A 27,173-nucleotide genomic window follows, 5' to 3' on the forward strand; every position below is an offset into this window, starting at 1 on the left:
GCTGCTTTGGAATCATTAATCTGAGTTCTTAAAAGAACTGTACAAAACCATTTGGTCTAGCTGCCTCCTTTAGACAGAAGAAAAACCATTATTATTTCCCTCTACTCAGGCATGTGAAGCCTTCAACAACAGCAGACAACCAAGTGGGGGACAGGGTACTTGGAAAGCTGTAGGAAGCGCGGGAAATATTTCACACCATCCCCCCATGTTTCATTAACGTCATCCTTAATTCATCCCGTTCATCCACAGGTTAAAGACGAAAAATTAAAAATGACTCTTACCCTTTTTAAAGTGAAAACTTAATTTGCTTTATTAAAGGAACAAAATATTGACTTCCATGGGAGGGGAAATTGTCAAGAACAAATATTACTACATTCCAGAAACTCCAATGGTAAATCTTCATTCTCTCCTTTATAAGAATGTATTAGGCAATCACATGAAACTTTCTTCAGGAAACAACCTCATTCAGATTTCCCTGGTGATTCAGTGCTTAAGACTCCACACTACCAATATAGGGGACCTGGGTTCAATGCTTGGTCAGGGAACTGGATCCTGCATGACACTGCTGAGGGTTTACATGCTATAGCTAAGAATTCTCATGTCCCAAATAAAGACCCTACATTTCACCACTAAGACCCGGGACAGCCAAATAAACAAACACTAAAAACACTTAATCCCATTCAACCCTGGCCCCAGTTAGAACTCCAGACCAAACGGTTTCTCACTCTCAGTGGCTTCACTCACTCCTTCCCGCCACCCCTCTTCCCAGGTAGCGTTGAAGATGTTGCCCATTTTATGCAAATGCTCTCAGCCAGCCATTAAAGGGGATTTCCTGAACTCTGAGCACCAAGGTTAAGTCTTCAGTCATCCAAAATACTGCAAGCTGAAAACGACTGAAGGGAGATCAGCTCAAAGAAATTACCTATGTAAGAATCGAGAGCACTTTCTCAACATTTCTTTGCCTATGGACCGCATCAGAGGCTCCAGACTTGAGTCTGGATGATTTAACTAGATACTTTTTTGCTTTTTTTGCCTCCCTAGTAGTTGAGGTTTCCCAAAGATTGGGCTTTTCCATTTGCAGAGCCCTGGAGAAGATTAAAAAGCATGAAATATATTAAGTAGCATGCCTTCTGTATGCAGTATCCATATTTTAAAAGCTTAGAGATTCTGGCTTGGGAAAACTGGAAAAGTAAACACCAGATATGAAGCCTGGAGAAGTTAGCCTTTCCATTGCTGAATCTTGTCCCCAAACTTTTAATAAAAATAATTGAGGCTTTGACCCTTGGAACTATTCCTTACAGAAACTGCTTATCGTTATACAAGAATAGTTCCCACTATTTTCTGTTTATTTGTTTTTCCTCTATTTCTATTCTTTCCCACATAGATTAAACCAAAATAAGATTAGCCAGACCTAATTTGATTCCAATCCAAGCCACACACCCTATGTATTTCATTCCAAATCAAGTTTAATTTACTAACTTCCTTGGGGCCCAAATGAATGACCTTGTGGATTTCATGAAAGAGGTCACAGAATAGTATTGCAGGCCAAAAAAAAAAAAAAAAGAAAGTGAAAAAAACAAACAAGCCTAGGAACAGACTGACCCAAACACATGACTTGGTTAAGATGTTTCTTGTGGAATTTCAATGTGAAAAGATTGTCTTCAACAGAAGCAGCAGCCAAGGGAGAAGCAGATGCATTTATGTACATTTACTCATCATTCATTCATTCACTCACTGGACAAATATTTACTAAGCACCTGTTATACAGTTAGACCTCTACACTGATGGGCCTTACTATAGTAAAAGGGAGTTTAGGAGACTATTTGCTTTTCTGGTGTTGAGGTCTACACTAAAGTCCATCTCCCCTCTGCCTTCAGTATTCCTTGTGTATGTTGTGAAATCTGTGAACATAAGCTTTACATTTTACCTGCTTCTATCTTTTGATAATTTAGAAGCTGAATTAAAAACTTCCCTTTTAATTCTGGCAACCAGTAACTTTTGGATTCTTTTCATCTCCAGTATTTTAGACCTAAAAAAAAAATCTTTTGAAATCAAGATTTACCTCTAACATAAAGTCAATTTCATTTCCTATCAATGTAAGCGCTAATATATAGCAGCTACATATGGTTTTATACTAGTGATAAACCACTAACATTATCATAGCTCAAGTCACAAACCTCCATTGTATTTTGAATCCTCAAAATCACTTTCATGAAACAGGAAAGATATTATTATATTGTGTATTTTGTAGATTAAGAAGTGGAAGCTAAAGAAGGGGAAATGACACATCCAAGATCACTCGGTAGGTGGTGCATCCAAATCTTAAAGACTGCTGCTGCTGCTGCTAAGTCACTTCAGTCGTGTCCGACTCTGTGTGACCCCACAGACGGAAGCCCACCAGGCTCCCCCGTCCCTGGGATTCTCCAGGCAAGAACACTGGAGTGGGGTGCCATTTCCTTCTCCAATGTGTGAAAGTGAAAAGTGAAAGTGAAGTCGCTCAGTCATGTCCGACCCTTAGCAACCCCACGAACTGCAGCCTACCAGGCTCCTCCATCCACGGGATTTTCTAGGCAATAGTACTGGAGTGGCTTGCCATTGCCTTCTCCGATCTTAAAGACTATCTGAGCAGTATGCTTTTCTACTTTTCCTCAATCTAAGTTTAGTTTAAAATGTAAACTTTTGGCTGTCTGTACTTAGGGAGTGGGATTCTGTTATGCTACAAACACATGATTCAGAAGATTCCTACTTAGTCCTAAATCTTTGGTTTTGTTTAACAATATACCATCCACCCCACTTGAATTAAAAACAAAAAAATTAAACACATGATAACAGCAGACCATAGGTATATCAGACTTCTATAAATAGAACAAAAATGCTCCTATTTAGAGTATGTCATTTTGGTGAACAAGAAATCAGGAAAACTATCTAAGTTTCCATTTCAGCATTATTCAGCTGATTAATCCTCTGAGTCAAGCTCTGTGACACAGTTTTACACACTATAAAATGTGTATAAAAAGTGTTATTTATATTTTATATGAAGAACAAAATCATTAACTCTAAAACATTTTCTATAGTACCTAGTGCTGCTGTTACACAAATTCTGAAGAGAGAGAAAAAAGCCCATCACCAGTTTCAGCTCAGCAATATCTGAAGAGAGAAGGTACATTTTTTTGAGGTTTCTTATATAGTATCTAGAATATCATAATCACAATCAGTGAATTCTTTAAATTCCTCTTACGAACATCCCTTTGAACCATGAATCCAAAATTACGGAGGCATTTTCCCTATTACATTATTAGACTGATGGGTTTGCACAAGGTACACAGTAACTTAGCAGCAGGATCAAAGGACAAAACCCCTCAATATCCTAACTGTGCCAGGATCAATAGGTCACAGTTTGCTAATAAGATAAAACTGTGACACTCTCTTTACTATCAACCGAATGCTCCAGGCCAAGCCTTATTTTGGCCATCATTTTTTTTTTTCAGTTCCCATGCTAAATCTTACCAGATCTGCTTCTTTCTGTTTCTCTGTTCATGCTTAACAAGCAAAGAAACAGATAAAGCAAAGCTGTAAATGTGGAGCAAAGAATATGAATAATCCACAAACCAAAAAAACCTGACTAAACAAGAGTTAACTAAATGGATTTCTTTTCTACAGTTTAGAAAGTGAGTTTTCTCAAATCATATGACAAGTTCCAGGACTGAGCAGGCTACAATGGAAATCTGTATTAGAATTTTATTTTCATGAAAAAAAATTTCAGAGTCACAAAATTAAGGTAAGAAAACACGTTAAGTTGGCCTACAGAAAGAGAAAGAAAAAATACTGGTCAGAACTCAGTCCCAAGACAAAACTGTAAAAAGTCACAAAAATCTTTCAGAAAAAGTAATCTAGTCACCCAAAGAAATTTATAAATTGACTGAAGAGCTACTGAAAAACACAGACACTGTCCATAACAGATTAGGAAGAAATGTGAATAGTAGGCAGGCAGAGTATATGTGGAAATAATACTAACCGTTCTGCATTTACCATGTATGAATAACACATATTTGACCTCAATTTTTCAAAAAAAATCTTAATTCCTTAAAAATGCTAGATCCTTATGAAGTTTCACTAACCCTTCAAAGTAATCCATCTATCTAAATCCATATTACCGTATTATGTTTGCGTGCATGCTAAGTCACTTCAGTCGTATCTGCCTCTTTGCAACCCTATAGACTGTAGCCCGCTAGGTTCCTCTGTCCATGGGATTCTCCAGGCAAGAGTACTGGAGTGAGTTGTCATGCCTTCCTCCAGGGGATCTTTCCAACACAGGGAACCCGCATGCACCTCCTGCCTCTCCAGCACTGCAATCAGATTCTTTCCCGCTGAGCCACCAGGGAATCCTATTACCTTTCATAACCCCACCAATTTAAACTGAAGTTCCAAATATTTTTAGTTGAAAAGAGTCTCTCACTTGCTTTATTTTTTCCCACCAATATCATTCATGGAAAAAGAAAAACCATTCCTACTATTTCTGAACTTAATTAGAGATTAAACTTTCCTTTTTATACTCCACAGATTTCTTATGACAATACACACATTTGAGCTGAGAAGAGTATTTTTCTACTTGAGTGATAATGCACATGTTAGGTGTTAAGAATGGTCAAGCGTGAAGATCCAAGATAATATCTGAGGAGAAAATACAACAAGAGGAATTATGCTGTGTGTACAATTTCAAATACATACATGTAACTAGAAAAAACAAAACACCCACATTCCGGTTAAGATTCTTTTTCTAGGTCATAAGACAAACATTACTTTCAAACTTGTGCAATTCAGGAGGGGGTAAATGTTCTAGCCCTTTCGGTTGCTACTGTGGTGTTCTGCCTCAGTGACTTAAAAAAAAATCCCTAGTAGGACACCTGGAACTGCCCTTCTCTGCTCTGCCGCCTTATACTAACAGTACACATATCCAAGTCAACAGAAACTGCGTGTTGTTATACAGCAGCAGGTCAGAGGACAAACAGCCTCTTGCTGTGATATACTTCCTGTTTTCTGCTATCAGGACATACCAGTCTCTGGTAATCAGGTACACTGAAAAAACAAGAGGAGAAGTAGAGAAAAGAAGCTGACTTGTCGCCAGCCTTTCTGAATTCAAGCTGATTCATCGTGTTCAGTTTCCCTATCAGCTCGACTAATGATACTCCTCTGCAATATATTTGTTCAGGAGTCTGGACAGAGATATTTCTTGGTAGAGAAACAGGCCCAGGTTGAGCCCGGGGATTCGAAAGGAAGAGAAAGCTAACTGAGAAATAATAATCTGAGCTTCTCAAGTAAACTAAATCAAGAAGCTCTTTCTTTCTAAAATGTTTGACTCCAAACAAGATTTCCCTTCAGTGTTTCTTGAGTAGTCACAATTTTCCAGGGGCTATAGAGATCATGTTACATTTGTATCAACACAGTGCAACATTCTTTTTAGGACAGAGTTCTGACTTGCTTCCATTGGACTTCTGAGTACAGATAAATCTCTCTAGCAAAACAGATATATAAGACCAGATGGCAGTTTTATTACTCATCAGAGCTTCCTGATTACTTTTTGTTTAATTTCAGGCAAGATAATTATTATAATCTCAATTTCTTCATTGGTACAAATCACACTATAAAAGGTACTTCATTTTCATTCTTCTCCCATCAGTCATAAACAGGCACTGCATCACATTTTCATTTAACCTTCACAATGAGACAGCCAAGTTATGCACTAGCTTGTCCTGGCAGCAGATGAGGAAATTATAAAGCAATGTGTCCGAGGTTACTCAGGGAGTAGTCGTATGGCCAGATTGTGAATTCAAGGAGGTGTTTCTTGAAGTGTGGTAGTCTCTCCAACCCTGCCTCAGAATCACCTGGAGTTCATAGGGACACTCACATGAGTCAGACTGTTCTCAAAATGTATCAGTTCAGTTCAGTCCCTCAGTCGTGTCGGACTCTCCGCGACCCCATGAATCACAGCACGCCAGGCCTCCCTGTCCATCACCAACTCGCGGAGTTCACTCAAACTCATGTCCATTGAGTCGGTGATGCCATCCAGCCATCTCATTCTCTGTCGTCCCCTTCTCCTCCCGCCCCCAACCTTTCCCAGCATCAGAGTCTTTTCCAGTGAGTCAACTCGTCGCATGAGGTGGCCAAAGTATTGCAGTTTCAGCTTTAGCATCAGTCCTTCCAATGAACACCCAGGATCGATCTGATCTCCCTTAGAATGGACTGGTTGGATCTCCTTGCAGTACAAGGGACTCTCAAGAGTCTTCTGCAACACCACAGTTCAAAAGCATCAATTCTTCGGCAATCAGCTTTCTTCCCAGTCCAACTCTCACATCCATACATGACCACGGGAAAAACCATAGCCTTGACTAGATGGACCTTTGTTGGCAAAGTAATGTCTCTGCTTTTTAATATATTATCAAGGTTGGTCATAACTTTCCTTGCAAGGAGTAAGCGTCTTTTAATTTCATGGCTGCAATCAGCATCTGCAGTGATTTTGGAGCCCCAAAAAATAAAGTCTGACACTGTTTCCACTGTTTTCCCATCTATTTCCCATGAAGGGATGGGACCAGATGCCATGATCTTTGTTTTCTGAATGTTGAGCTTCAAGCCAACCTTTTCACTCTCCTCTTTCACTTTCATCAAGAGGCTTTTGAGTTCCTCTTCACTTTCTGCCATAAGGTAGTCTCAAAATGTATACTTATGGTTAAAGGATTAGACAGGAGGTGCACAACTAGGAAGAGATTAATCCCTTAAAGGACTGAGGAGACATCTTTAGGAGCTAGAATATGAGGCAAGTTTGAAGGAATCGGGGAGGGTTGGTGTCAGTCATAGGGTATTTTAGCAAGGTATACTCAACATCTGATGAACCATGGTTTCCCACCCAAGGGCTGCAGCTAAGGTTCTTTACCACCTAATGAAGTGCTGGCTTCCAAGTTCACGTGTCACGTGGTAAGTTGCTTCAGTCATGTCCAACTCTGTGACCCCATGGACTGTTACTGCCAGGCTCCTCTGTCCATGGGATTTCCCAGGCAAGAATACTGTAGTGAGCTGCCATTTCCTTCTCCAGGGGATCTTCCCAACCCAGGAATCCAACCCATGTCTCTTACCCTTCCTGCACTGGCACACAGGTTCTTTACCACTAGTGTCATCTGGGAAGGCTGGCTTCCCAGTTAGACCTCCTCACTCCTCAAATTCAGAATCTGACTATACCCTACTACCAGAGTAACCTCGGACACATGAACTGAAATCATGCTCTCAAGAGATAAGGAGAAAAGTTAATTTCCATTCTCCCTCCACTCAAATGATTTTTATGACTTCCTCTATCTTATGATTTTACAGTAAGCTTCCCAGGTGGCTCAATGGTACAGAATCTGCCTGCCAAGAGGAGGCTGAGATTTGATCCCTGAGTCGGGAAGATCCCCTGGAGAAGGAAATGGCAATCCGCTCCAGTATTCTTGCCTGAGTGGGCTGCAGTCCATGAGGTGGCCGAGTCGGACATGACTTAGCGACTAAACAACAACAGCATGTCTTTACAGTATTATCTAATCTCTAACCTTTCTCTAAACAGACCAGTGTTGCAGAATAATCTTATTAGTGGTCAGACACCTCCATTTTCAGGTACTAGAAAGGTATCTGATTCTGTTTTTATCACCATGTGATCTCAAGGTAAAGCACTCCTCTCAGTCTTATTTCCCCAACAACATGGAGATAGTCACCTTTTCAAAGTTAGGAAGATGTTATAAACCTGTCTGAGACAAAATAAGAGAAACTTCTCAAGTATCCTGGGAAAGAGAAATAACTCTTACCAATTTACTTTAAGAGTGTTTTTTAAAATATAAGTATAAAAGGGAAAGTGCTATCCTGAGTTTATAAGTGAATCAAGGATTTATCCTTGCAAAACTGGCTCTACTTCCCCTACATAGGTTCTTCCCAAAAGAAATAAATCTTTAGGCAAAAATTACAGGAAAAGGATAAAGTGTCCTGACCAGTCAATCACAAAAAAGTAAAAAAAAGTAAATGGGTGATGATTTCACCAAGTAACTAGATACCAAAAGCTTGTAAAGTACACTGTACTTAGTTCCACCTCAACTGCAGAGCTCTGAAGGAAAGAAAAACACAAGGGGAAGTAAGTTTTATTTAACCATGGTTGACTTCGGGAATTTTATGAGCTACAGGAATACAAATCCATATTTGGAAACCCATTATAAAATTAAGCACAGAAATGGTAAATAATTACAAATGCTTCAGATGATCAGAATGTACTGGAACATGTAGAATCCTGACCTCCACTGAGAACTTACCAGCATTGGTCTTTAAGGATGTGATTTGGAGACAAAAAAATTCATGCAACAAATTAAATGAATGAAAGCATGAATGTATGCTCAAAATCCCTAATCTCTCAAAATTAGGAGAATAAATCTGTCCTTCCCCAACCTTAGACCTAGCAGCATGAATTTTATGATGCAAACTATAGCCCGTGATATGTATGAAGGTTACTCTCTATCAAAAGATAAGTGAATTTCAATTCTCATCTTCTGGAAAGTTCCAAAGGACATTCTAGGAAGCAGCCACCCTGTGCCAACATTCTCTTGGGGGCAACAGAGAAATAAATTTGTGTAGGCTAGGATTTGACTTTTCCTTCATTGTGATGTACTGAGTACCAGAATCAGAGACGAGCACAAAGTAATACACAATGAATATCTGTGAACCAATGCAAGATGCAAAAGACTTCTAGAATTTCCCTGGTGGTCCAGTGGTAAAGAATCTGCCTACCAATGCAGAGGACATTGGTTCAATCCCTGGTCCGAGAAGATTCCACATGCTGTGAAGCAACTAAATCCATGTACCACAACTATTGAGCCTGCACTCTAAAGCCTGCACTTCTTTGCAACGAGACAGGCTCCCGCACTGAGAAGGCCACGCGCCACAAGAGAGGAGCTCCCAATTCCCTGCAACTAGAGAAAGCCCATGTGCAGCAACGGAGACCCAGCACTCCCACAAAGAAAGAAAAAAACTAATTCGAGGCAACAGCTGGTTTCCGTATTTTGGAAGAAAAGAGAGGGTCCTTCTTTCTGGATGGAGATACCGGCAGGAGGTTTTGTCAATGCTCATTATCAAGTGGTGCCCTAGGTGACAGCTGCCAGCAACCAAGCTTTACTCTAAACAGCAAGGACTCCTGGGGGCTCAGTCACAGGGCAACTTCACAACCTGCCTCTAGTCGTCATCCAACACTCCTCGTCACCATGACTGCCTCCCAACAGCTGTGAAAACTTACTTGGTTTGCACTTCAGAACTGACCCTCATTCAGATGTGACTAGAGACGGAAGTGTCTAGTGTCTATTAGTGAAATTTAAATGGGGGAGTCACAATTTGGGTACCACCTTTATTATGATTTTATTAGCACACCTTATTATATAAGCTCTCTGACGTTTCACATCCAACTCAAGGAGCACCTACACATGCTGGCGTTACCTCTGTGCTGCCTTCTAATTTGAACACCATTTTAATGGGACTTTTAACTACCAAAAAACCTGATTTTTAGAGGAATGTCCTGAGGTTCTTAATAGATATGAATAGATTTAAATTTTTTTTCAAGTCAAGATATCTAAGATCTGCTTACCACTTGCCAGAAAAATGAATGAATGAGAGATAACTGCAAAGCAGCAAGGAGCTTTCCATCATTTAAAAATTTTCCAGTAAGAGTGCCAGTTGGTAAATGCTTCAAAGTCCTTACAGCTTTTACAGTTAAGAGCTCTGCAAACGCTCCCTGGTTTTTATTTCATCTGATTATTTAGGTGATTATCAAGGCTTTAATTTTCTACAAAAGAAAGGTAGCTCTTAATTCCGGGTCCTAAAAAGGAAATGCACAAGATGAGACTGGAACAACTAACGCCAGAAAAAAACAAGGAGGCTATCCATGACCAAAAGGACATAGAAGACAACTTGGAAGGGGCACCCAGTGGCCAAATATGAGATAATCTGGGCATAATAAAAAACTGCAATGAATTAAACACTTTAACTACATAAAACAAATCTATGACTTACCTTTGGAGGTTGCCTGGGCTCTGGTCCATTACTGTGAAACTGGTAAATAAAGGAAAAGGATGTGATCTTAGCTTCCTTATATTCTAGGGAAACCAAGTAAGTGATGGAAGAGTTTCTTTTTAAAGAATTCTAACTACTTATTTAAATAGAATGAAAGAATCTGAAAATTATCACTGCAATACCTATCAAAGTTTGCTAAAACCATTACATAAAAGGTTGATATGAAATTTTTAAATAGAGAAATCTAATAACATCTGAATCTGTTAATCTGTCTTAGCATCATTAAAAATGAGACAACCCAGATATTATGTACCTTCTAATATAATTCAACGGAAGTACACAGTACCTATAAAATTACTGCTCAAAAGGTAGTCCTTACATCTAATTAACAATTTACAGATAACAGAGGGGATAGAGGGAGAAGTTTAACAGCATCTTAAAGACAGAATCAGTCAAATCCAAAACGTGGGAAATTCTACAAGACAAATGGTCTAATTTTAACCTGAAAAATGGTACAAAAGTGGGAGGTGTGTGTAATTTAGAGGTTAAAAAAGACTTAAGAGACATAGCAACCAAACGCAATGAATGACTCTCATTTGGATCTTTATTTGAATAAACAGTAAAAGAATGTTTTTTGAGGTATATGCAGAAATTTGAACATAAAGTATCACAGGATGCAACAGCCATGAAAATGGGCTTCTCCACTCTCCTACTGTAGGGTGGGTAATTAATTGACAGCTGCTGTGATCCGAATCTGCCACGGTGTTCAGCTAAGACCCTGCTTCCTACTGACTACTCCCTGCCAACAAAGGAGCATAGCAGGAATACAAAGGCAAGCCCACTCCTGCAAGATGCAGGACTTTACTCTGATGAATGAGCATCTTCGGCAGGAGGACTTTGTAAGACTTGCTAAAACGTTCTTCAAACTTCACCGTGGATGAAGACTTCCTGCTCAACCATCCTTCTTTCCTCTCCTCTTCGCTGCAGTCAGATCTATACCGAGGTTTCCCAACCTGCCCTAGCTCCTTCCCCATGTTTCCTCATAGGTGTTTTCCCCACTAAATATCTTGCAGGCCTTCTAGGAGAATCCAAACTAAACAGATGATATCAAGAAACGAGCATTAAATGTGTTGGGTATGATCATATTGTGGTTATTTTTTAAGCCCTTATCTATTAGACACATACTCAGGTATTTACAGGCGAAATTTAACTGTAAAATACCTCAGCAAAAAAAAGAGAGAAAGGGGGGGGGGGGGATAGATAAACTAAGATTGGGTAATTTCTCTTCTTTTGTGTATATCCGAAATGTCCATAGTAAGATATGAAAAACACCTGACCAGTAATCCTCAGAACTGCTGAGGTCTTCAAAACAAGCAAAGTCTAAGAAACTGTCTGAATTTAGGGTGTAAGGAGGAGATATGACAGCTAAATGTCATATGCTATCGTAGAGTGGATCCTGGAACAGAAAAAGGATATTAGGGAAAAAGTGAGACTATCTGAACCAAGTATGAACTTCAGTAAATGGTAATGCACCAATATGATTCATTAGTTGTCACAAATGTACCACGCTAATGTCAGACATTAATAACAGAGGGAAACGGGTGTGGGGGTATTCGAGTACTCTCTGTAGTGTTTTCCTAAGAATTTTGTCATCAAAACCTGCTCCAGAGCTTTTAGAAAGTTAAAACAAAACAAGTAATTCTTTAACTACCTCATAATATAAGAAAACAATGAACTCAAATAGACTTTAATTTTCTTTACTTATTGAGATGCAAGTTTGTGATTTCCCATCACTGGCCAATTAAAGAGAAAATGCTATTCCAGTCCACAGAGAGTAAATTGAAAATTCAATCTCCCCATGGACTACCCCACAGTATCTGTACATGCAAGAAAACAAAAACAAACCCATAACTCTGATGAAACATACATTTATTTGCTCCCATTAAGGTTTAAAGTTTAACAAAAATGCATTTCTGATACCAAAAAGCTTCAGGCAATAAGAGACTGACTTTAACACAGAAAAACAAAGATTTCATTCCACAGACTCTTGGACTTAAGAATTCATTTGAGTTCCAGAGATAATACTCAACTAATAGGTTTATGTCAAGCTGCCAGTATCCATGCTGAGGCTTTTCCTGATACAATCTTTTGTAACATAAGCAACACTGAAAAGATCACTTTTTTTTCCACAAGTTCTTGTTATATTGCTTATACAATGTCCAAAGACAAAAGAAAGACCAAGATCTTTGCTTAAAAATAGAAACGCATAATGCAAATTTGCAAGCTTTGACCTGCATCAGAATCATTTGAAGGGCTTGTTAAAACAGATTGTTGGGCCTCACCTCATTCTGTTGTTGGGTGGGGCCCAAGAATTTGTATTCTAACAGGTTTCAAAGTGAAGCCAAGGATACCAAGTGTGGGGACCAGACTCTGAGAACCACTGGGAAAATATTTAAAAGGACAGTGATTATGTCATAAAAGTATGTCGTAGCAAAAGGTCCAAAACACTGCTTTGTCACCTTGAGCAAATTAATCTCCCAATCTCTTTCTTGCATAAGTTGAAGGAATCAAATAAATACTTACAGCACTGAACACAATGCCTGGCACATATGGCTACCGAGTTACTAACCACCGATATATGCACTAGAGGTCGTGACTGACCCTTTTGCAATCCCATGGACTAGTCTGCCAGGCTCCTCTATCTATGGAATTCTCCAGGCAAGAATACTGTAGTGGGTTGCCATTTCCTTTTCCAGAGGATCTTCCTGACCTAGGGATCGAACCCGAGACTCCTGCAACGGCAGGCAGGTTCTTTACCAGTAAGCCACTCAGGAAGCCCTATACGAAATTAGGGTTAAAGTTATGTTCAAATTGTTAACTGAGTTACTCTGCTTAACCAACCTGAAGATATATTGCTCTCAAAAGAGTTACAAGAGGTACTTTTAGGCTTCTATTGATCATTAATTAGCATTCTGAAATGTCTATTCATTCAATTACAATTTTCACTGATTAACTAATTTACTTCAAATAATAAATACAGTTAATGTGAAAATTACTGGCATAATTTTACTTCAAGTTTGTGATGTTTACTGTCCTGAACTCTTCATACGTGAAACTTTCAATCTGCTGCTGCTGCTGCCAAGTCACTTCAGTCGTGTCCGACTCTGTGTGACCCCAAAGGCTATAATTGTTCCAATTTTCTGAACACTGTGTAAGATGAATGTATTCTTACCAAAAGTGATTTGCAGGTTCTTCAAATGAACCTTTCCTATGCCTTTGACTGATACCTTTGTTTATACTTCTGTACTACAAGAATAATAAAAGGAATCAGACACCTTTCTATTTTTCTTAAAAATTTGCTTCCATAAAGCTAAAATGTCCACTGATGACATCGTTTACCTTTGTTTAATCATAGAAAATATTAATAGTTTACATTTTAAAGAAACACAAATATTTTCCTGGATAAAAGCCTATATGGTCATATAAACACTGTAAATTTCATGTCCCATAGTGTATCTAAACATGTACAGCAGCTGATCATATATGGATTGACTATAATTTACACTGAGTAGTTTTGCATACTTCAACACAGAATACAGTTAACATGAAAATTACTGGCATAATTTTCTTTAATGATTTAAATCTACCTTTCTAACTGGGTCATACTCTTTTTTTTTTTTTTTCATATCGCTCAACTAACTGACACCAAGTAGCTTTCTCCTTTATTAAAAGTATATTTATTCAGTCACAGTAGTTTTCTGAAATGACAGTTGAATTGTGAATTTGGTCCAGAATTAAGAGATAAATTTTGCTTTCTTTTTAGCCTTACATGGTTAGACATCCAAAAAAGGGGGAGGGAGATTGTAAAGGGTATTATAACTAGTTCTATTTCTTTAACATAAAGGTCTAATATTACAAAATTCTTTCCAAGAAGATGACCAGGAATAAAATGTAACCTTTTGTAGAAGCGGGAAGAGGAAACTAGAGGCATGAGATTTAAAAATTACGTAGGTAGTTTAAAGCTATTCATAGAATTGTGTGCACCCACTGAGTGAATCTAGAAGAGAGAGAAAGAAAAAAAGGGAGGATTTGATGAAGTCTAAGATAAAGGGCTCCAGTTCCAGTGCAGACTAGGAGACTGCAAAATTGTTTTAAACTTGATAGTGGAGTACATTCTTACCTTCTAAACAGCCTGACTGAAAGATGCTTGTTCACTAGTTAGACATGTATGACATTATTGAGAAGATTAATCTACAGTTCTAGAAGTAAAGAAGACCAATCAGTCTGTGCAGGTATATGAAGAATGACACATTAGGCAAAAGGTTCTGTAAACCCTTTACCAAAAAAAAAAAAAACACAACAGACTGGATCTTTACATTCCCAGACCTCTACTTATCTTTTCTAACTCTAAGGGAACTGAAATTCTTTGACCACCATCTGACTTAGTGGATAATAGATCCAAGTTTGGATTAAGAAATTATTTGTGTAGTCTCAAAACACAATTATGTGCACACTTCCTCACTATTTCAAAAAGTCCCACCACAAATGTATTCAGATTTATTAATACTATATTTTTGTTTTTTAAAACACAGTTCCTTCTACAATAATATTCTAAAGATTTTAAAGTATCCCATATTGTTTCAATAAGAGGCACAAAAGTTACTTAGAATATTAGCACTGTCCTTTAACTTTGAAAATAAAACTCAAGGTCAGGGTTTTACTGATGGTAGAGGAAGGAAGAAAAAATTAACCAGTGTTAAAAATTAAATGAAAAGTTACTTTTTTATTGAATATTTGTTATTTTACATGCAAAGCATATTAGAAGTGAATCTTTATCATGTTGACTACCCCAGTAAAAACCTATGCAATGAGAATTATGAGAGTTGTCTACACAATACTAAAGTGATCAATAAATTATCAGATGTTTCTCTACAAATAATTGGATTACCCGAATTAGCTGATTTTTCAACAAAACAGTAAATTTTAGCTTTCATATGGTCTTTACTAGTAACAGCAGACATCTTAGACTTAAATTTAGAAGAAAAGCATAACAATAAACACCCTGAATAGCATGGTCAAAACTTTCAAGAAACAAGTTCACCAAAAAAAAGAAGTATATACATCTATCAGGTATCCAAAAGAGGAAACAAAACAAGCATGTAATAAATGTCCATCAAGTGATCATCACTAATATTCTATTATTACCAAAGTGACTGCCGATATGTGAACTGTTTATTAGACTTAAATACCTAAAAACAAATCAGTAATCAATAATGTATACAGAAAAACTAACTTAAAATCACATTTGAATAGCATCAATAGTTGGGTGTATCTGACATACACTGAATTCTCTTTACTTCATTACTGCTCCAAATGCTTTAAAATGTTTTTTTTTTCATAATATATAATTATCTGAAAGAAACATGGAAAGATATTTCCCAGTATGTTCAGGTCTTTCCACCACTCAGTAAATGCTGCAGCAAATTAAACAGTACCTATTATCCAGAGCTAAAATACAATGGCTGGATAATTAATACAAAAGGAATACTTTTGAATGAACTATTCAGATTAGACCAGCTAATGCTACTTATATACCATTACAGATTATACACTGCTAGATATAAGTGCTGGTCCGTGTTCATTTTTTGGAAACTTCTGTAATATCTAGAATTGTATACCCAGTTGACTAATAAGTACTTGCTAAAAGAGTAAGTATGAAAATCTAACATGCCCCCCTAACCATACCTTTTTCACATACTCAAACATAATTATTTGGGGGTGGGGCTATGACTTTAATATGCTGTGAGATTCTAGCTAAGTAAACTAAAAAAACAATGTGGGCTCAGGTTTTCTCAGGCAATGATTCAAGCCTACAATGAGAATCCAATGACCAAGTTCTATACATCAATGAGAAAACCAACAGCATGGGGGGAAGTGCCTTTGTTAGCGGATTTGATGAGCAAAATATTTGCTGTCTAACTAGTACTATGTCTTCAGTTCATTGAAACAACAAAAGTGTCACCAGTTCTCAGATTAAGTAATACTAGTTATAATCCTAATCAATGGGAAGTCTTTTATTTATGAGAGCACAGTTCCAGTGCAAAAGAAAGTTTATTGTTACATATTAGGAATGGTTTAGATATAATAACATTTACCACTGACTTCAGCATGTTATCTTAAAGTTCTAATTCCCAAATGCTAGTTCCTCCTCACTTAATAAATTCTCCTCAATGAAAAGCTGGTGTGTTTGGTTTTTTGTGTTGCAAGATGAAAACATATGCCTGAATCTTATAACAGGTTATTAACAACATTATGAGTAGTTATTACATAAGTGCCAATATTGCATGAACTTACTAGGTACTGAGTCAAGATCGAAGAATAACAAAAATATGAAAGATGACTATCACTATACATAGCAATATTGTCTAGGATGTCCAACTGATCATCAAACCCAAGGTCCTTCCTACTGTGTCTTTCAGTGTTGAACGTATGGACATTCTACTACATTGACTTGCATTGTATTCCACAAAGTATTAGTGGACTTTAAAACTTGCATCTTAGTTTCTAATTATAAAAATCCAGATTAATCCAGAAATATAAACCACATGTAATTGAGGTAGGATTTTCACCTTTAGGAATACACTGCTTTCTACTGGAATTAAAAAGTTATTTTAAAAGATACACTGCTTCAGGTATCTACTGATGCTTAATTTTCTATGTTATAAACTTGAGCAAGTATGACAAGCTAAACTCCTTGAGCAGGTTTGACAAGCTATTTACCTTTAGTAAATCCCCTTAGAAACACACACGGGAAAGCCTTCCTCTTCCTCTCTAAAGGTAACTGTAGTGCAACAAAATCAGTAACAATTTCAGAAAGATGAAACAGATAACTTCAGTAATTCACATGTATATATATGCCAGAAATCAAGGAAGCAAGTCATGTTTATCCTAAAGATAATAAACTTATTGTTTGGAAAATAATATCATAAACACATAAACTCTGGATATGCTTTATTATGCCACAAATTTTCAGGAAATATAAGAAATATTTCTGAAAGGGACTAATAATTTCACAAATACTAACACTTTATTGACAACAGTCAAGTATTTTAAGATAGTGTACATTTAAGTAACCTTTTAAAAGTCTCAATGCTTTTTATAAAATTTAAAGGGAAACTGTAGCAGATCCTACTTTGCTTTTCGATACTCAGTGTAAAACCTGTATGTGATATAAACGTACACTTTAAGGATGGAAGGGAGGATGGCACGTGAACTGCTCTGCCTAAGTTGTCAGGCTCCTTCCTGCATTTGTACTACGTTCCACTATGTAAAAGTTCATTATTGGAAACATTTCTGATAAACTGAAATAAAAGGAAATCTTTAAAACAGCTTGGTCTTTAAAAGCATCAATACCTGCTATAAATTTAAAGAGGGAAATGAGATATTTCTTTACTTCCCAATGGATTAAACAGAAAATTCAAAATACTTCTCTTATTTGGAAAATGAGTACACGAATATATTTTAAGGCTGGATACTGACACCATTTTCACAATATCCAAACTACGGATAGGAAACAAGGCAATACTGATATTTCTGCCATACGTCCAAGGGTAAAGAAAGGGAGATGAGGACTTCACAGCCAACGCCAGTGACTGAGCCTGGCATGCCACTTTGACAAGCGGGCAGCAAACCACTACTCCCACGCTGGGAATATTCTCCAAAAAGGATGCCCTTATGCAGTAATTCTACAACTATATCAAGTTTGGTAATTTATTGTTGAACTTTTTGGTAAATATATATATATATGGACATATGAGAAGTTTTTCAGAGACAAAGTTAATTATTAAATAAACTAAAGGGTGAAATAATGCTGATAGAAAATTATGTTAATTTCAGTGACTTCAATGGAAGATACGGGAGGAAACAGGCATGAGGAGCTGTTTCCAAATCGAAATTATGATCAGAATCACCACATGTTGAGCTTATTCTATCCAAGGTCGCAACCTAAACCTACCTAGAAGTGGTAACCCAGGAATTCCTTTTAAGCAATCCAGGTGACTCTGATGATTACTCAAGATTGAACTTCTGAAGTGGGGGAGTGTGGCAGGCGAGAGGGTACAATCTAGGCTACTGAAGGGTTTCAGAATTCAACATCTGATATTCACCATTTACTCTGCAATTTCCCTCCCTATTTTCTAACAGTGAATCATGAAGTGACTAAGCAAGTGAAGAGTTGGTAGGTACCCAAAATGGATTTTACTATGTTCAAGCTATTTACAGACATTAACTGTTATACTATTAGAGAGTCAACATCAGACAGACCATTCTTAATGTATCTGAAGGGAGACAATTTCTTTACTCAACATGAAAATGTAACATAAAACAAGTCTAAATACTATTATTATTTGATCAAAGAGAAAATTTTCATAATTCTTCAAAATAATTCTGTTTTTAAAAATCCAAAGTTAAGAGGAAAAGTCCTTAAATTTGAGGTAGGGGAATAATTTTCTCACATGAGAACAACTGTGTCACAGTGTTATCTGCCAAGTCAGAAATTAAGCAAAGTATTTCAGTACTATTTCTGTTTATGCACTGCTTTGTTACTGTAAATATAAATGCTTTAAGTGTGGATAAATATTTTGGTTTGATTCTAATGCATGTAGTTAAAAATATGAATTGTTTTTCTTATACAGTCACTGAAATTATATAAACTCTTTAGCTTGATGAATAAACAGCTTTTAAAATACTCCATGTTCACTTATAAACCCTGGAATAATTATAAAAAAAGGAGTACCTACATAAAAAATTATACATTAAAATTACAACTGTATGTTTTTCCAAAGTCAAAGTGATTTAAAATTTTTTCAATATCTGAATACAAAATAGTACATTTTAATTTACTATATAGCACAATTCAAGTATTCTCTTAAATTTTATATTTAGCCAACTAGTACATGATATTAAGTGACTTTTTCAACTTTCCATTTTAAAGATGACTTATAAAAAGTGTGACTATGTTCTTCTAAATTGCTTAGAATATGCTGAAAGAAAAAATGACAGTAGACAAAGACCTTTATGAAACATCATCAACATATAAAAAGTTGCACACATCAGTAATAAGGCATTTGCAGGTAATTCCCCCAAAAGTATCTGAATTCATGTAAACAAAGACTAAGTATATTCTTCAAGGGAGAAAACATACTACCATACATGCAATATATTCAGATGGTTGTGACTTTAAACCATATATTATTTGAATATCACACAAAACCAAAAGAGGCCTATCCTACCAGTTTAGTAACTAAAAGATGTTACTTATTCATGGAGTAAAAGGTTGATACTTTTTGAAACTGATAATGAAAAAGAAATATTTTGAAAAGAAACACCCACTGTTTTCTAGAAATAAATATACATAGTTAGTTTAATGCATTACAGCATAGGAATATTGTCCTAGCATTAACCATAACATTCAGTAGTTTTAAAATATTTTTCCACACTGAGCCTTGAATCTTCTACCTTGTTAGCTGCCCAACAACCTTCAAAAGAGTTTTATTCTCCTGCTTTAGTTGTTCATTTTCATCTTCTATGTCATCAAGGTCCTTTAGGAAACAAAAGGAAAATAGTATATAAGTTTTTTAAATGCTTAAAAATATTCTGAAGGTGATTTTAAAAAAACACTTCAAAATGCAAATTCAAAGATAATTCATATAAACAATTAATTTGGAAACATGGACTAGTTTTGAAAACAGTTTCGGAAGGAATATGCACCCCAGGTAAAGGCAGCATGTACTCTTAGACTCCTCACTGGAATCATGATAATGCAGGCCAACTCTTATCAGATCTTTCAGTTTTTACAGAGAAGTCAGAAAGCAGAACTGTTTGTTGTGAACCTTCCAATTTTTAATCATAAATGACAAGTTTTTAGTTAAAAACAAATCCCTCCTTCCCCAAATTGAGGGCTAAATACATATGCAGTCAGTAAGAGGTCTGGGGCCTCAGACTGCAAATGTGTGTCACATTAGGCATTAAGAAGGACCCAAGTACAAGTTCTACATAGACTTCAACCACCTTGGGTGATCTTAACAAGTGTTCATGTTGGGGAGTGAGACTCTGGGGAGGTGACATAACTGAGGCACACAGAAAAGGAGATCTGCAGCTTACCAAGTTGATCTGGTTCAATTTACGTTAGAGTTTCTCTATGATAATTTGTTTAAGAGAAAGGCTTTCAAGTTTACAAAAATGCAAAAGCCACTACGTAATTACCCTCCAGCTTTAAAGTTATCAGATTCCAGGTCTATGTTGCCTATATTAACCCTAGTGCCATAAATAAAATCACTCAATAAATACAAAGACAACCCACTGTAATTTTTAGTTTGAAGAAACATGATTTTAAGGCAGACTATTCACTGATGGTTGGAAAAGCAGACATTTATGCTAAAGCTGAAACTCCAATACTTTGGCCACCTCATGCGACGAGTTGACTCACTGGAAAAGACTCTGATGCTGGGAGGGATTGGGGGCAGGAGAAGGGGATGACAGAGAATGAGATGGCTGGATGGCATCACCTACTCGATGGACATGAGTTTGAGTGAACTCTGGGAGTTGGTGATGGACAGGGAGGCCTGGCGTGCTGTGATTCATGGGGTTGCAAAGAGTCGGACACGACTGCGCGACTGAACTGAACTGAACTGATAGATTTATCCTTGCAGTTAAAACACTAAACTTGGAGAAATAAATCTGAATTCTAAGTACACTATTGGACGGCAGCATTTTGATACATTTAGTATACTGACTTCGAATTGAGTTCTAGAAGTACAAACACAGAATTTGTATTTACTCACAAACTAAATAAATGATATTAGGAAAGTAATTTGTTGGAAAGAAAAGAAACAATAATAAAGATATGAGATTCCTAAAAGTACCACAACTGAGACCTACCTATCTAAGATTTATTATTAAATGATAAAATAATACTTTCATATATCATTATTAGGTTATAAACTCTGTAAAGGCAGGTGTTTTATGCTTTTTAATAAATACAGTGCCTAAGACAGTGCCAATACATCACAGACATCAAACATATTTGCAAATTTTATTAAATCACATTCTATAGCCAATAGAGGAATGCCCATGTTCTGAATCAAGATGAAAGGCAGTCAACAAGAATGAAAGAGCTTACTTAAAATTAAGCCTATTGAATACCTGAAGGTCAATTACTGGCTCAGCATATAACTATGCAATTGCTACACACGACCTTGAGCAAGTTAAACTCTGAGCTTCAGTGTCCTGTACACCCTACAGTTAACACCATGGAGCTGTATTAGAGTGAGTCTGCACATAAGGCAGCTTTCTATTTTCTCTGCTTTTAGAAACAGAGTTAAGACTGGATTAAGAATTTGTTCCTTTTTCCCCTAAAACAAATTTCTTTCCTCCATCTTATGTAAAGCCTTCAAAACAGGAAAACGATGAAATTGCTTCTCATAACCATTACCTAAATATGGCCTAGGATTAATACCTACTTCTTAAGCAGGAAATAAATACTAGGGCTGAAAGGGAAAAAGTGTTATGACTAATAGTAATAGAGAACCTGGAGTAAGGCTAAACCTTATAATTGGAGAAGGAAAAAATGGTCAAAATACCACAAAAACAGACACGTGGAGTTTCTTATGGCAAGAAAGAGCAATTTCAGTTCTTTGAGGCAACTGTGCCAGTACTGTTGTACATGTTATGTGTGGCGCTGACCAAGCTGCCTCCTCCAGACTCCAACAAAACACAAAATAAATCCATTCACTGGTCCATCCCCAGAAGAATAACATAAATACAACTGATAATTGGCCGGAGGAAATCAGTTTATGGAATGAAATGATAGTCCTGACTACCAGAAATTACTATGACATTAACAAAGGAATGAACTATTCAGTTCACATTATTAAATAAAATTACTTCTTAATATTTATGTATTTTCATCCAACTGACAGGAAAAAACAAAACCATTAGAATGAAATATGTGAATACTCACTCTATTTAACAAATCAATTTCTTCTTTGAGTTTTCCAATCATTTCCTCTTTATCTTGCATTAGTCTCACAAGTCTTAAGTTTTCTTGTCTCTCTCTTACCACCTCCTGGTACATAAAATTACAAAGTATTAACTGAGAAGTAACAAGCTGTTTCTAATCTTAAATAGTATACATCCACTAAATCTGGTGAAGTACCTTAGATACATGAAGATTTCCAGTGACTTTCTTAAGTCACTTGGGGAGGGAAGGAGGAACCCACCCACAGAAAAGAACCAGGGAATGAGAGGAATACAGGAGTTGTAAAACATAGTTCTGATTAAATCAATGTTTACCCAAGTTTTTAACAAATACCAATCCTCAAATGGGCTTCCCTGGTGGCTCAGACGGTAAAGAATCTGTCTACAATGCAGAGACCTGGGTTGGGAAGATCCCCTGGATGAGGGCATGGCAACCCTCTCCAGTCTTCTTGCCTGGAGAATCCCCATGGACAGACGAGCCTGGCGGGCTACAGTCCATAGGATTGCAAAGAGTCGGACATGGCTGAGCAACTAAGCCCAATGACTTTAGCTCTTTAGTTGATCACCACCATTAATAAATAAAATCTCTTAATACTAAATGACTAATACCCTGCTGAAGGAAATTCAAAATTTTTGTTCAAAATACAAAGTTTAAGAAAAGGAGATTGCTCTGTGGAAAACAGAAAAATAATGATCCTCCTTTTTACTTTTGGCTCTGCCAGTTAATTGACAAATGGGTAAAATGAAGGAGCTGAAAATGACTATTAGCTTTTAAACTTATTTTCCCCTAAACAATGCAGTGACTTCCCCAGCTATCCAGTAGTTAAGACTCTACACTTCAATTGCAGAGGGTGTGGGTCTGATCCCTGGTTGGGGAAACTAAGATCCATCAAGCCATGCAGTGAGGCCAAAAACAAAACAAACAAACAAACAAAAAGAAACAATTAAACACCTTTTTCAGAGAAATCTTATTTAGAATCCAGGATTTTAGGCTGGGTCAGCCATCTCAGAAGCAAAAGTGAGGCTGAACTGAAATGGTCTCAGCCAGAATTCGGCTTCTTTCTTATGACCTCAGAGGAAAGCAGTCAGACAGTCTCATTAATCAGCTGCTGCCAACAACTCAGTCCAAACTTCTGTGAACTTTAAAAGCTTTTTTTGATGAACCCCCTTGAAAACTATTAAGACTTCCCAGATGGCTTGGAGGTAAAGAATCCACCTGCAATGCAGGAGATGCAGGCTCAATCCCTGGGTCAGGAAGATCCCCTGGAGGAGAAAATGGCAACCCATTGCAGTACTCTTGCCTGACAAACCCAAGGACGGAGGAGCCTGGCGGGCTACAGTTCAAAGGGTTACAAAGAGTCAGACACAACTGAGCAACTGAGCATGCACGGACTTGAAAACTATTATACTATATGTCCCTTAAAGTTTTCAATTTAAACTCACAGAAACCAGTGTTAAAGTTCAAATGTGAACTAAAAATAATCATAATGTTATAAAAAAAGAATAAAATTCAACCTCTACTTAAAACAACTTTTATCTTACAAGGAATAATTTCAATTCAACAAGATATGATTTCAAAAATCAGAAAGTAATTCAGCACCATTATTAACTTTAGGGATTGAATCTCTACAGAACAAACTTGAGAACCCATGGTTAATAAATTAATGCCAATATTCATTTGACATGTTCTCAAGGCAATGGCAAGCCACTCCAGTACTCCTGCCTGGAAAATCCCATGGATGGAGGAGCCTGGTAGGCTGCAGTCCGTGGGTTGCTAAGGGTCGGACATGACTGAGCGACTCCACTTTCACTTTTCACTTTCACACATTGGAGAAGGAAATGGCACCCCACTCCAGTGTTCTTGCCTGGAGAATCCCAGGGACGGTGGAGCCTGGTGGGCTTCTGTCTATGGGGTCACACAGACTCGGACACGGCTGAACTGACTTAGCAGCAGCAGTAGCAGCAGCAGCAAGCGTTAGTAGCTCAGTCGTGTCCGACTCTTGACGACTCCATGGACTGTGGCCCATCAGGCTCCTCTGTCCACTGATTTCTCCAGGCAAGAATACTACAGTGGGTAGCCATTCCTTTCTCCAGGGTGGACCTTCCTGACCCAGGGATGAAATCCACATTTCCTTCATTGAAGGCCGATTCTTTACTGTCTGAGCCACAAAGATACTCTTAAACAGGTTTACTCTTAAAATTGTTGCAAACATCACAGTGGCTCTAGGCTCTAACTCAGAATGTGGAGGAAAGTCTACAAACTGTATAGATTATATAATAATAAACACACAGCAGTACGACTGAGCGAATTCACTTTCACTTTTCACTTTCACACACTGGAGAAGGAAATGGTACCCCACTCCAGTGTTCTTGCCTGGAGAATCCCAGGGACGGCGGACCCTGGTCGGCTGCCATCTATGGGGTCACACAGAGTCGGACACGACTGAAGCGACTTAGTAGCAGCAGCAGTACACACTGCTAGCATAGACATCTAACCATTTCAAAGGCAAAGACTGTTTTCAATATATCAATATTAACGATAACTCTTGGCAGAATGAGAGAAGCCATTAAATACTAAGCAATTCATGAACTGGCTCCATTTCTAAAAGTTTTTCCATCAACAGAACTGGATAGAACAGCACTAAGAAATCAGAAAATGCTTAGCCACTACGCATCTAGGAAATATCTAATTAAGAGTGATTCAAAGCTGCTGGTTGACTACACGTACAAGTTCCAATTAACACTAACAGTATCTCCCATCATGCCCCTCATTTTCTTCCTTTTTCTGGTACTGCCTTGTCCCTACACATTTCAAATTTTCTCTCTCAGCTGCTATCAAAGTGAAAAAGGAATCCTAATGGTATATTAATTTCATAGATCTTAAATAATTTGTAATTCATACCTTTTCAAGATCTTCAATTTTCTTTTCCAATGTGCTACTTGAGACCAAATTACCTGAAGCATTTGCATCCCTGTTATACCTGCTGAATCCACTTCTATCTGTTCGGGGAAATCTACTTGAGACATCTTCTTCAGAGGCGGTGGTTGTGCTATGGAAATTTAAAAGATACACACTTTTTTAAAGATACCTCACATTCAGCAGGAAGAGTGCCAAGAGTATTTTCTATTTACCATAAACAATTACCATTCCCCTGAGGACACTTGATTATGATAGCCAAATTATTTATAATCATAGAAGTTAATCATTATTTCAATATAATAAAAATACAAAAAAATTCTTTTGATTAATCTATCTACTGAGAACCTGCAAAGTACCAGACATTGTTCTGAGCATGGAGGATGTAACAGGAAACAGAGACATGGACTCTGACTTTCACAGAACTTCCAGTGTAACCATCACAATAAGGTTAAGTGTAAGGTACTCTGAGAACTACGACAAGGGACCTAAGGGGACCTAGAAGTGTACAAAGTAGTGAAGAACTACTTTCTTTCTCCCTTTATTTTTAAATTCCATTACATCATGGGCCAATATTTTAGTAAGATCAAGTAGAAATGAATTGGAAAGATAAAAGTGAAAAACATCATACAAAATGTAAGCCTAAATGTTGCACTAGATTCAGACCTGTAAAATTATATTTCAGTAATAGGATAAACAAGAAAAAGAATTACATGAAAATGAGTCATCATCTTTGGAAGCATGCATATAGGCAATTATTATTAAAAAACAGCTGTCAAACCGGGAACTTTTGTCATTTTGTAATTCTCAATTATTTACCAACAGTTATCAGTGAAATAGCATTTCTTCATACTAAACAGAAATTCACACTCTGAACTAATAGCATGTAAGTCTTTACTATAATAAATAAGTTTGCTTCTTATTTTTTTGCATTAGTTATCTATTACTGCATAAAAAATTATGCCAAAATTTAGTGGCTTAAAACAACACAATTATTTGACAGCTTCTGTTGGTCAGGATCTGGAAGCAGATCAGCTGGGTGTTTATCTCTCAGGGTCTCTTATGAGGTTTTAGTCAAGACGTTGGTCAGGACTACAGTAATCTGAAGGCTTGCCTGGACTGGAGGAGAATTTGGCTGTAAGCTCATTCACAGGACTAACGGCAAAACACCTCGGTTTCAAACCGGCGACTGGTCAAAAGCCTCAGTTACTCAGTATGTGGGCTTCTCTACTGGACTGTTCACCACAAGACAGCTGCTTCCAGAGACAGAGTGACACAACCACCAAGACAGACACTGCAGTCTCTGATGACCTAACCTCACGAGTGACACACTACCACATCAGCCCTGTGCTGGATGTGGAAAGGGGTTACATAAAGGGGAGACACTAGGAGGCAGAGCTTCCTGAGGGCTCTCGTGGAGACCAGAATCATTCTTGCTAATCAACCTACTCTAGGCTGAAGTGATGACAATGCTCATCACAACAGGTCAAGTATGTCTAAACTACCTCTATGATTTAATAGCATTCACAACAGAAAAATTAGTTTCACAAATGTATTGACCAGAAGAGAAGAGACTTTAAAGCAATTTTAGCAAGCTCAGGATATTCATTTTTAACTTTTACCCAATATGTAGAAAATGACACTTTTCAAAGTTTGTCCTCAATCCTTTACTGGTAGCCAGTTCCAATCATTTATCCATCAAAATTACAGCTAAATTTGAAACAATTTTTAATGAAAGATAATAGAATTTAGATCCATTAACTCCCTATGCATGGGTTTTCTTTTGATGGAAAATAAAATTCAAAGTGTATCTTATCAAATTTGTAAGGTAATGGATTATAACATTTTGCAAATATGCAATACTAAAATCATCACTTACTGATGTATTGTAGAACGACCCATAACAATTTGAAAAATCTTTCCCCCCAAATTTCTTTCATTGTTTTCCTTTGTCTTTATGTAACACTGAAAACATATGGCATTTCTTTCTTGCACAAAACGCTAATTAAGATCATTTTTTAAAAAAAAAGAATGATGCTATCAGACAAATAAGTCTCATACACATATTTAAAAGGCTGGGGATCAAACTAATTTCTTTTTTTAAAATTGAAATATTTCTAGTTGTTCAGTCGTGTTCGACTCTTTGCAATCCCGT

At 37.2% G+C, this 27,173-nt stretch overlaps 1 protein-coding gene across 2 annotated transcripts in view; it reads right to left on the minus strand.

The window, feature by feature from the left end:
- Positions 1 to 283: 283 nt before the first annotated feature.
- PAWR (pro-apoptotic WT1 regulator) overlaps positions 284 to 27,173 on the minus strand; it is a 131,675-nt gene continuing 104,785 nt past the window's right edge. The window contains exons 4-7 of one of the 2 annotated variants that reach the window (XR_016037547.1): positions 25,004 to 25,151; positions 22,085 to 22,189; positions 10,066 to 19,664; positions 284 to 4,671 (exon numbers count right to left, since the gene is read on the minus strand). Coding sequence is in view for 1 of the 2 variants with exons in the window: in XM_088836819.1 (XP_088692945.1) it covers positions 19,578 to 19,664; positions 22,085 to 22,189; positions 25,004 to 25,151 (340 nt within the window). In the remaining variant the exon portion in view is untranslated. Of the gene's footprint in view, positions 19,665 to 22,084; positions 22,190 to 25,003; positions 25,152 to 27,173 lie in introns of both variants that reach the window. The other variant, XM_088836819.1, reaches the window with a different exon arrangement.

Source organism: Moschus berezovskii, chromosome 6, assembly GCF_049115385.1.
Source record: "Moschus berezovskii isolate FMDL1 chromosome 6, NW_MosBer_1.0, whole genome shotgun sequence".
Taxonomy (NCBI): Eukaryota; Metazoa; Chordata; class Mammalia; order Artiodactyla; family Moschidae; genus Moschus; species Moschus berezovskii.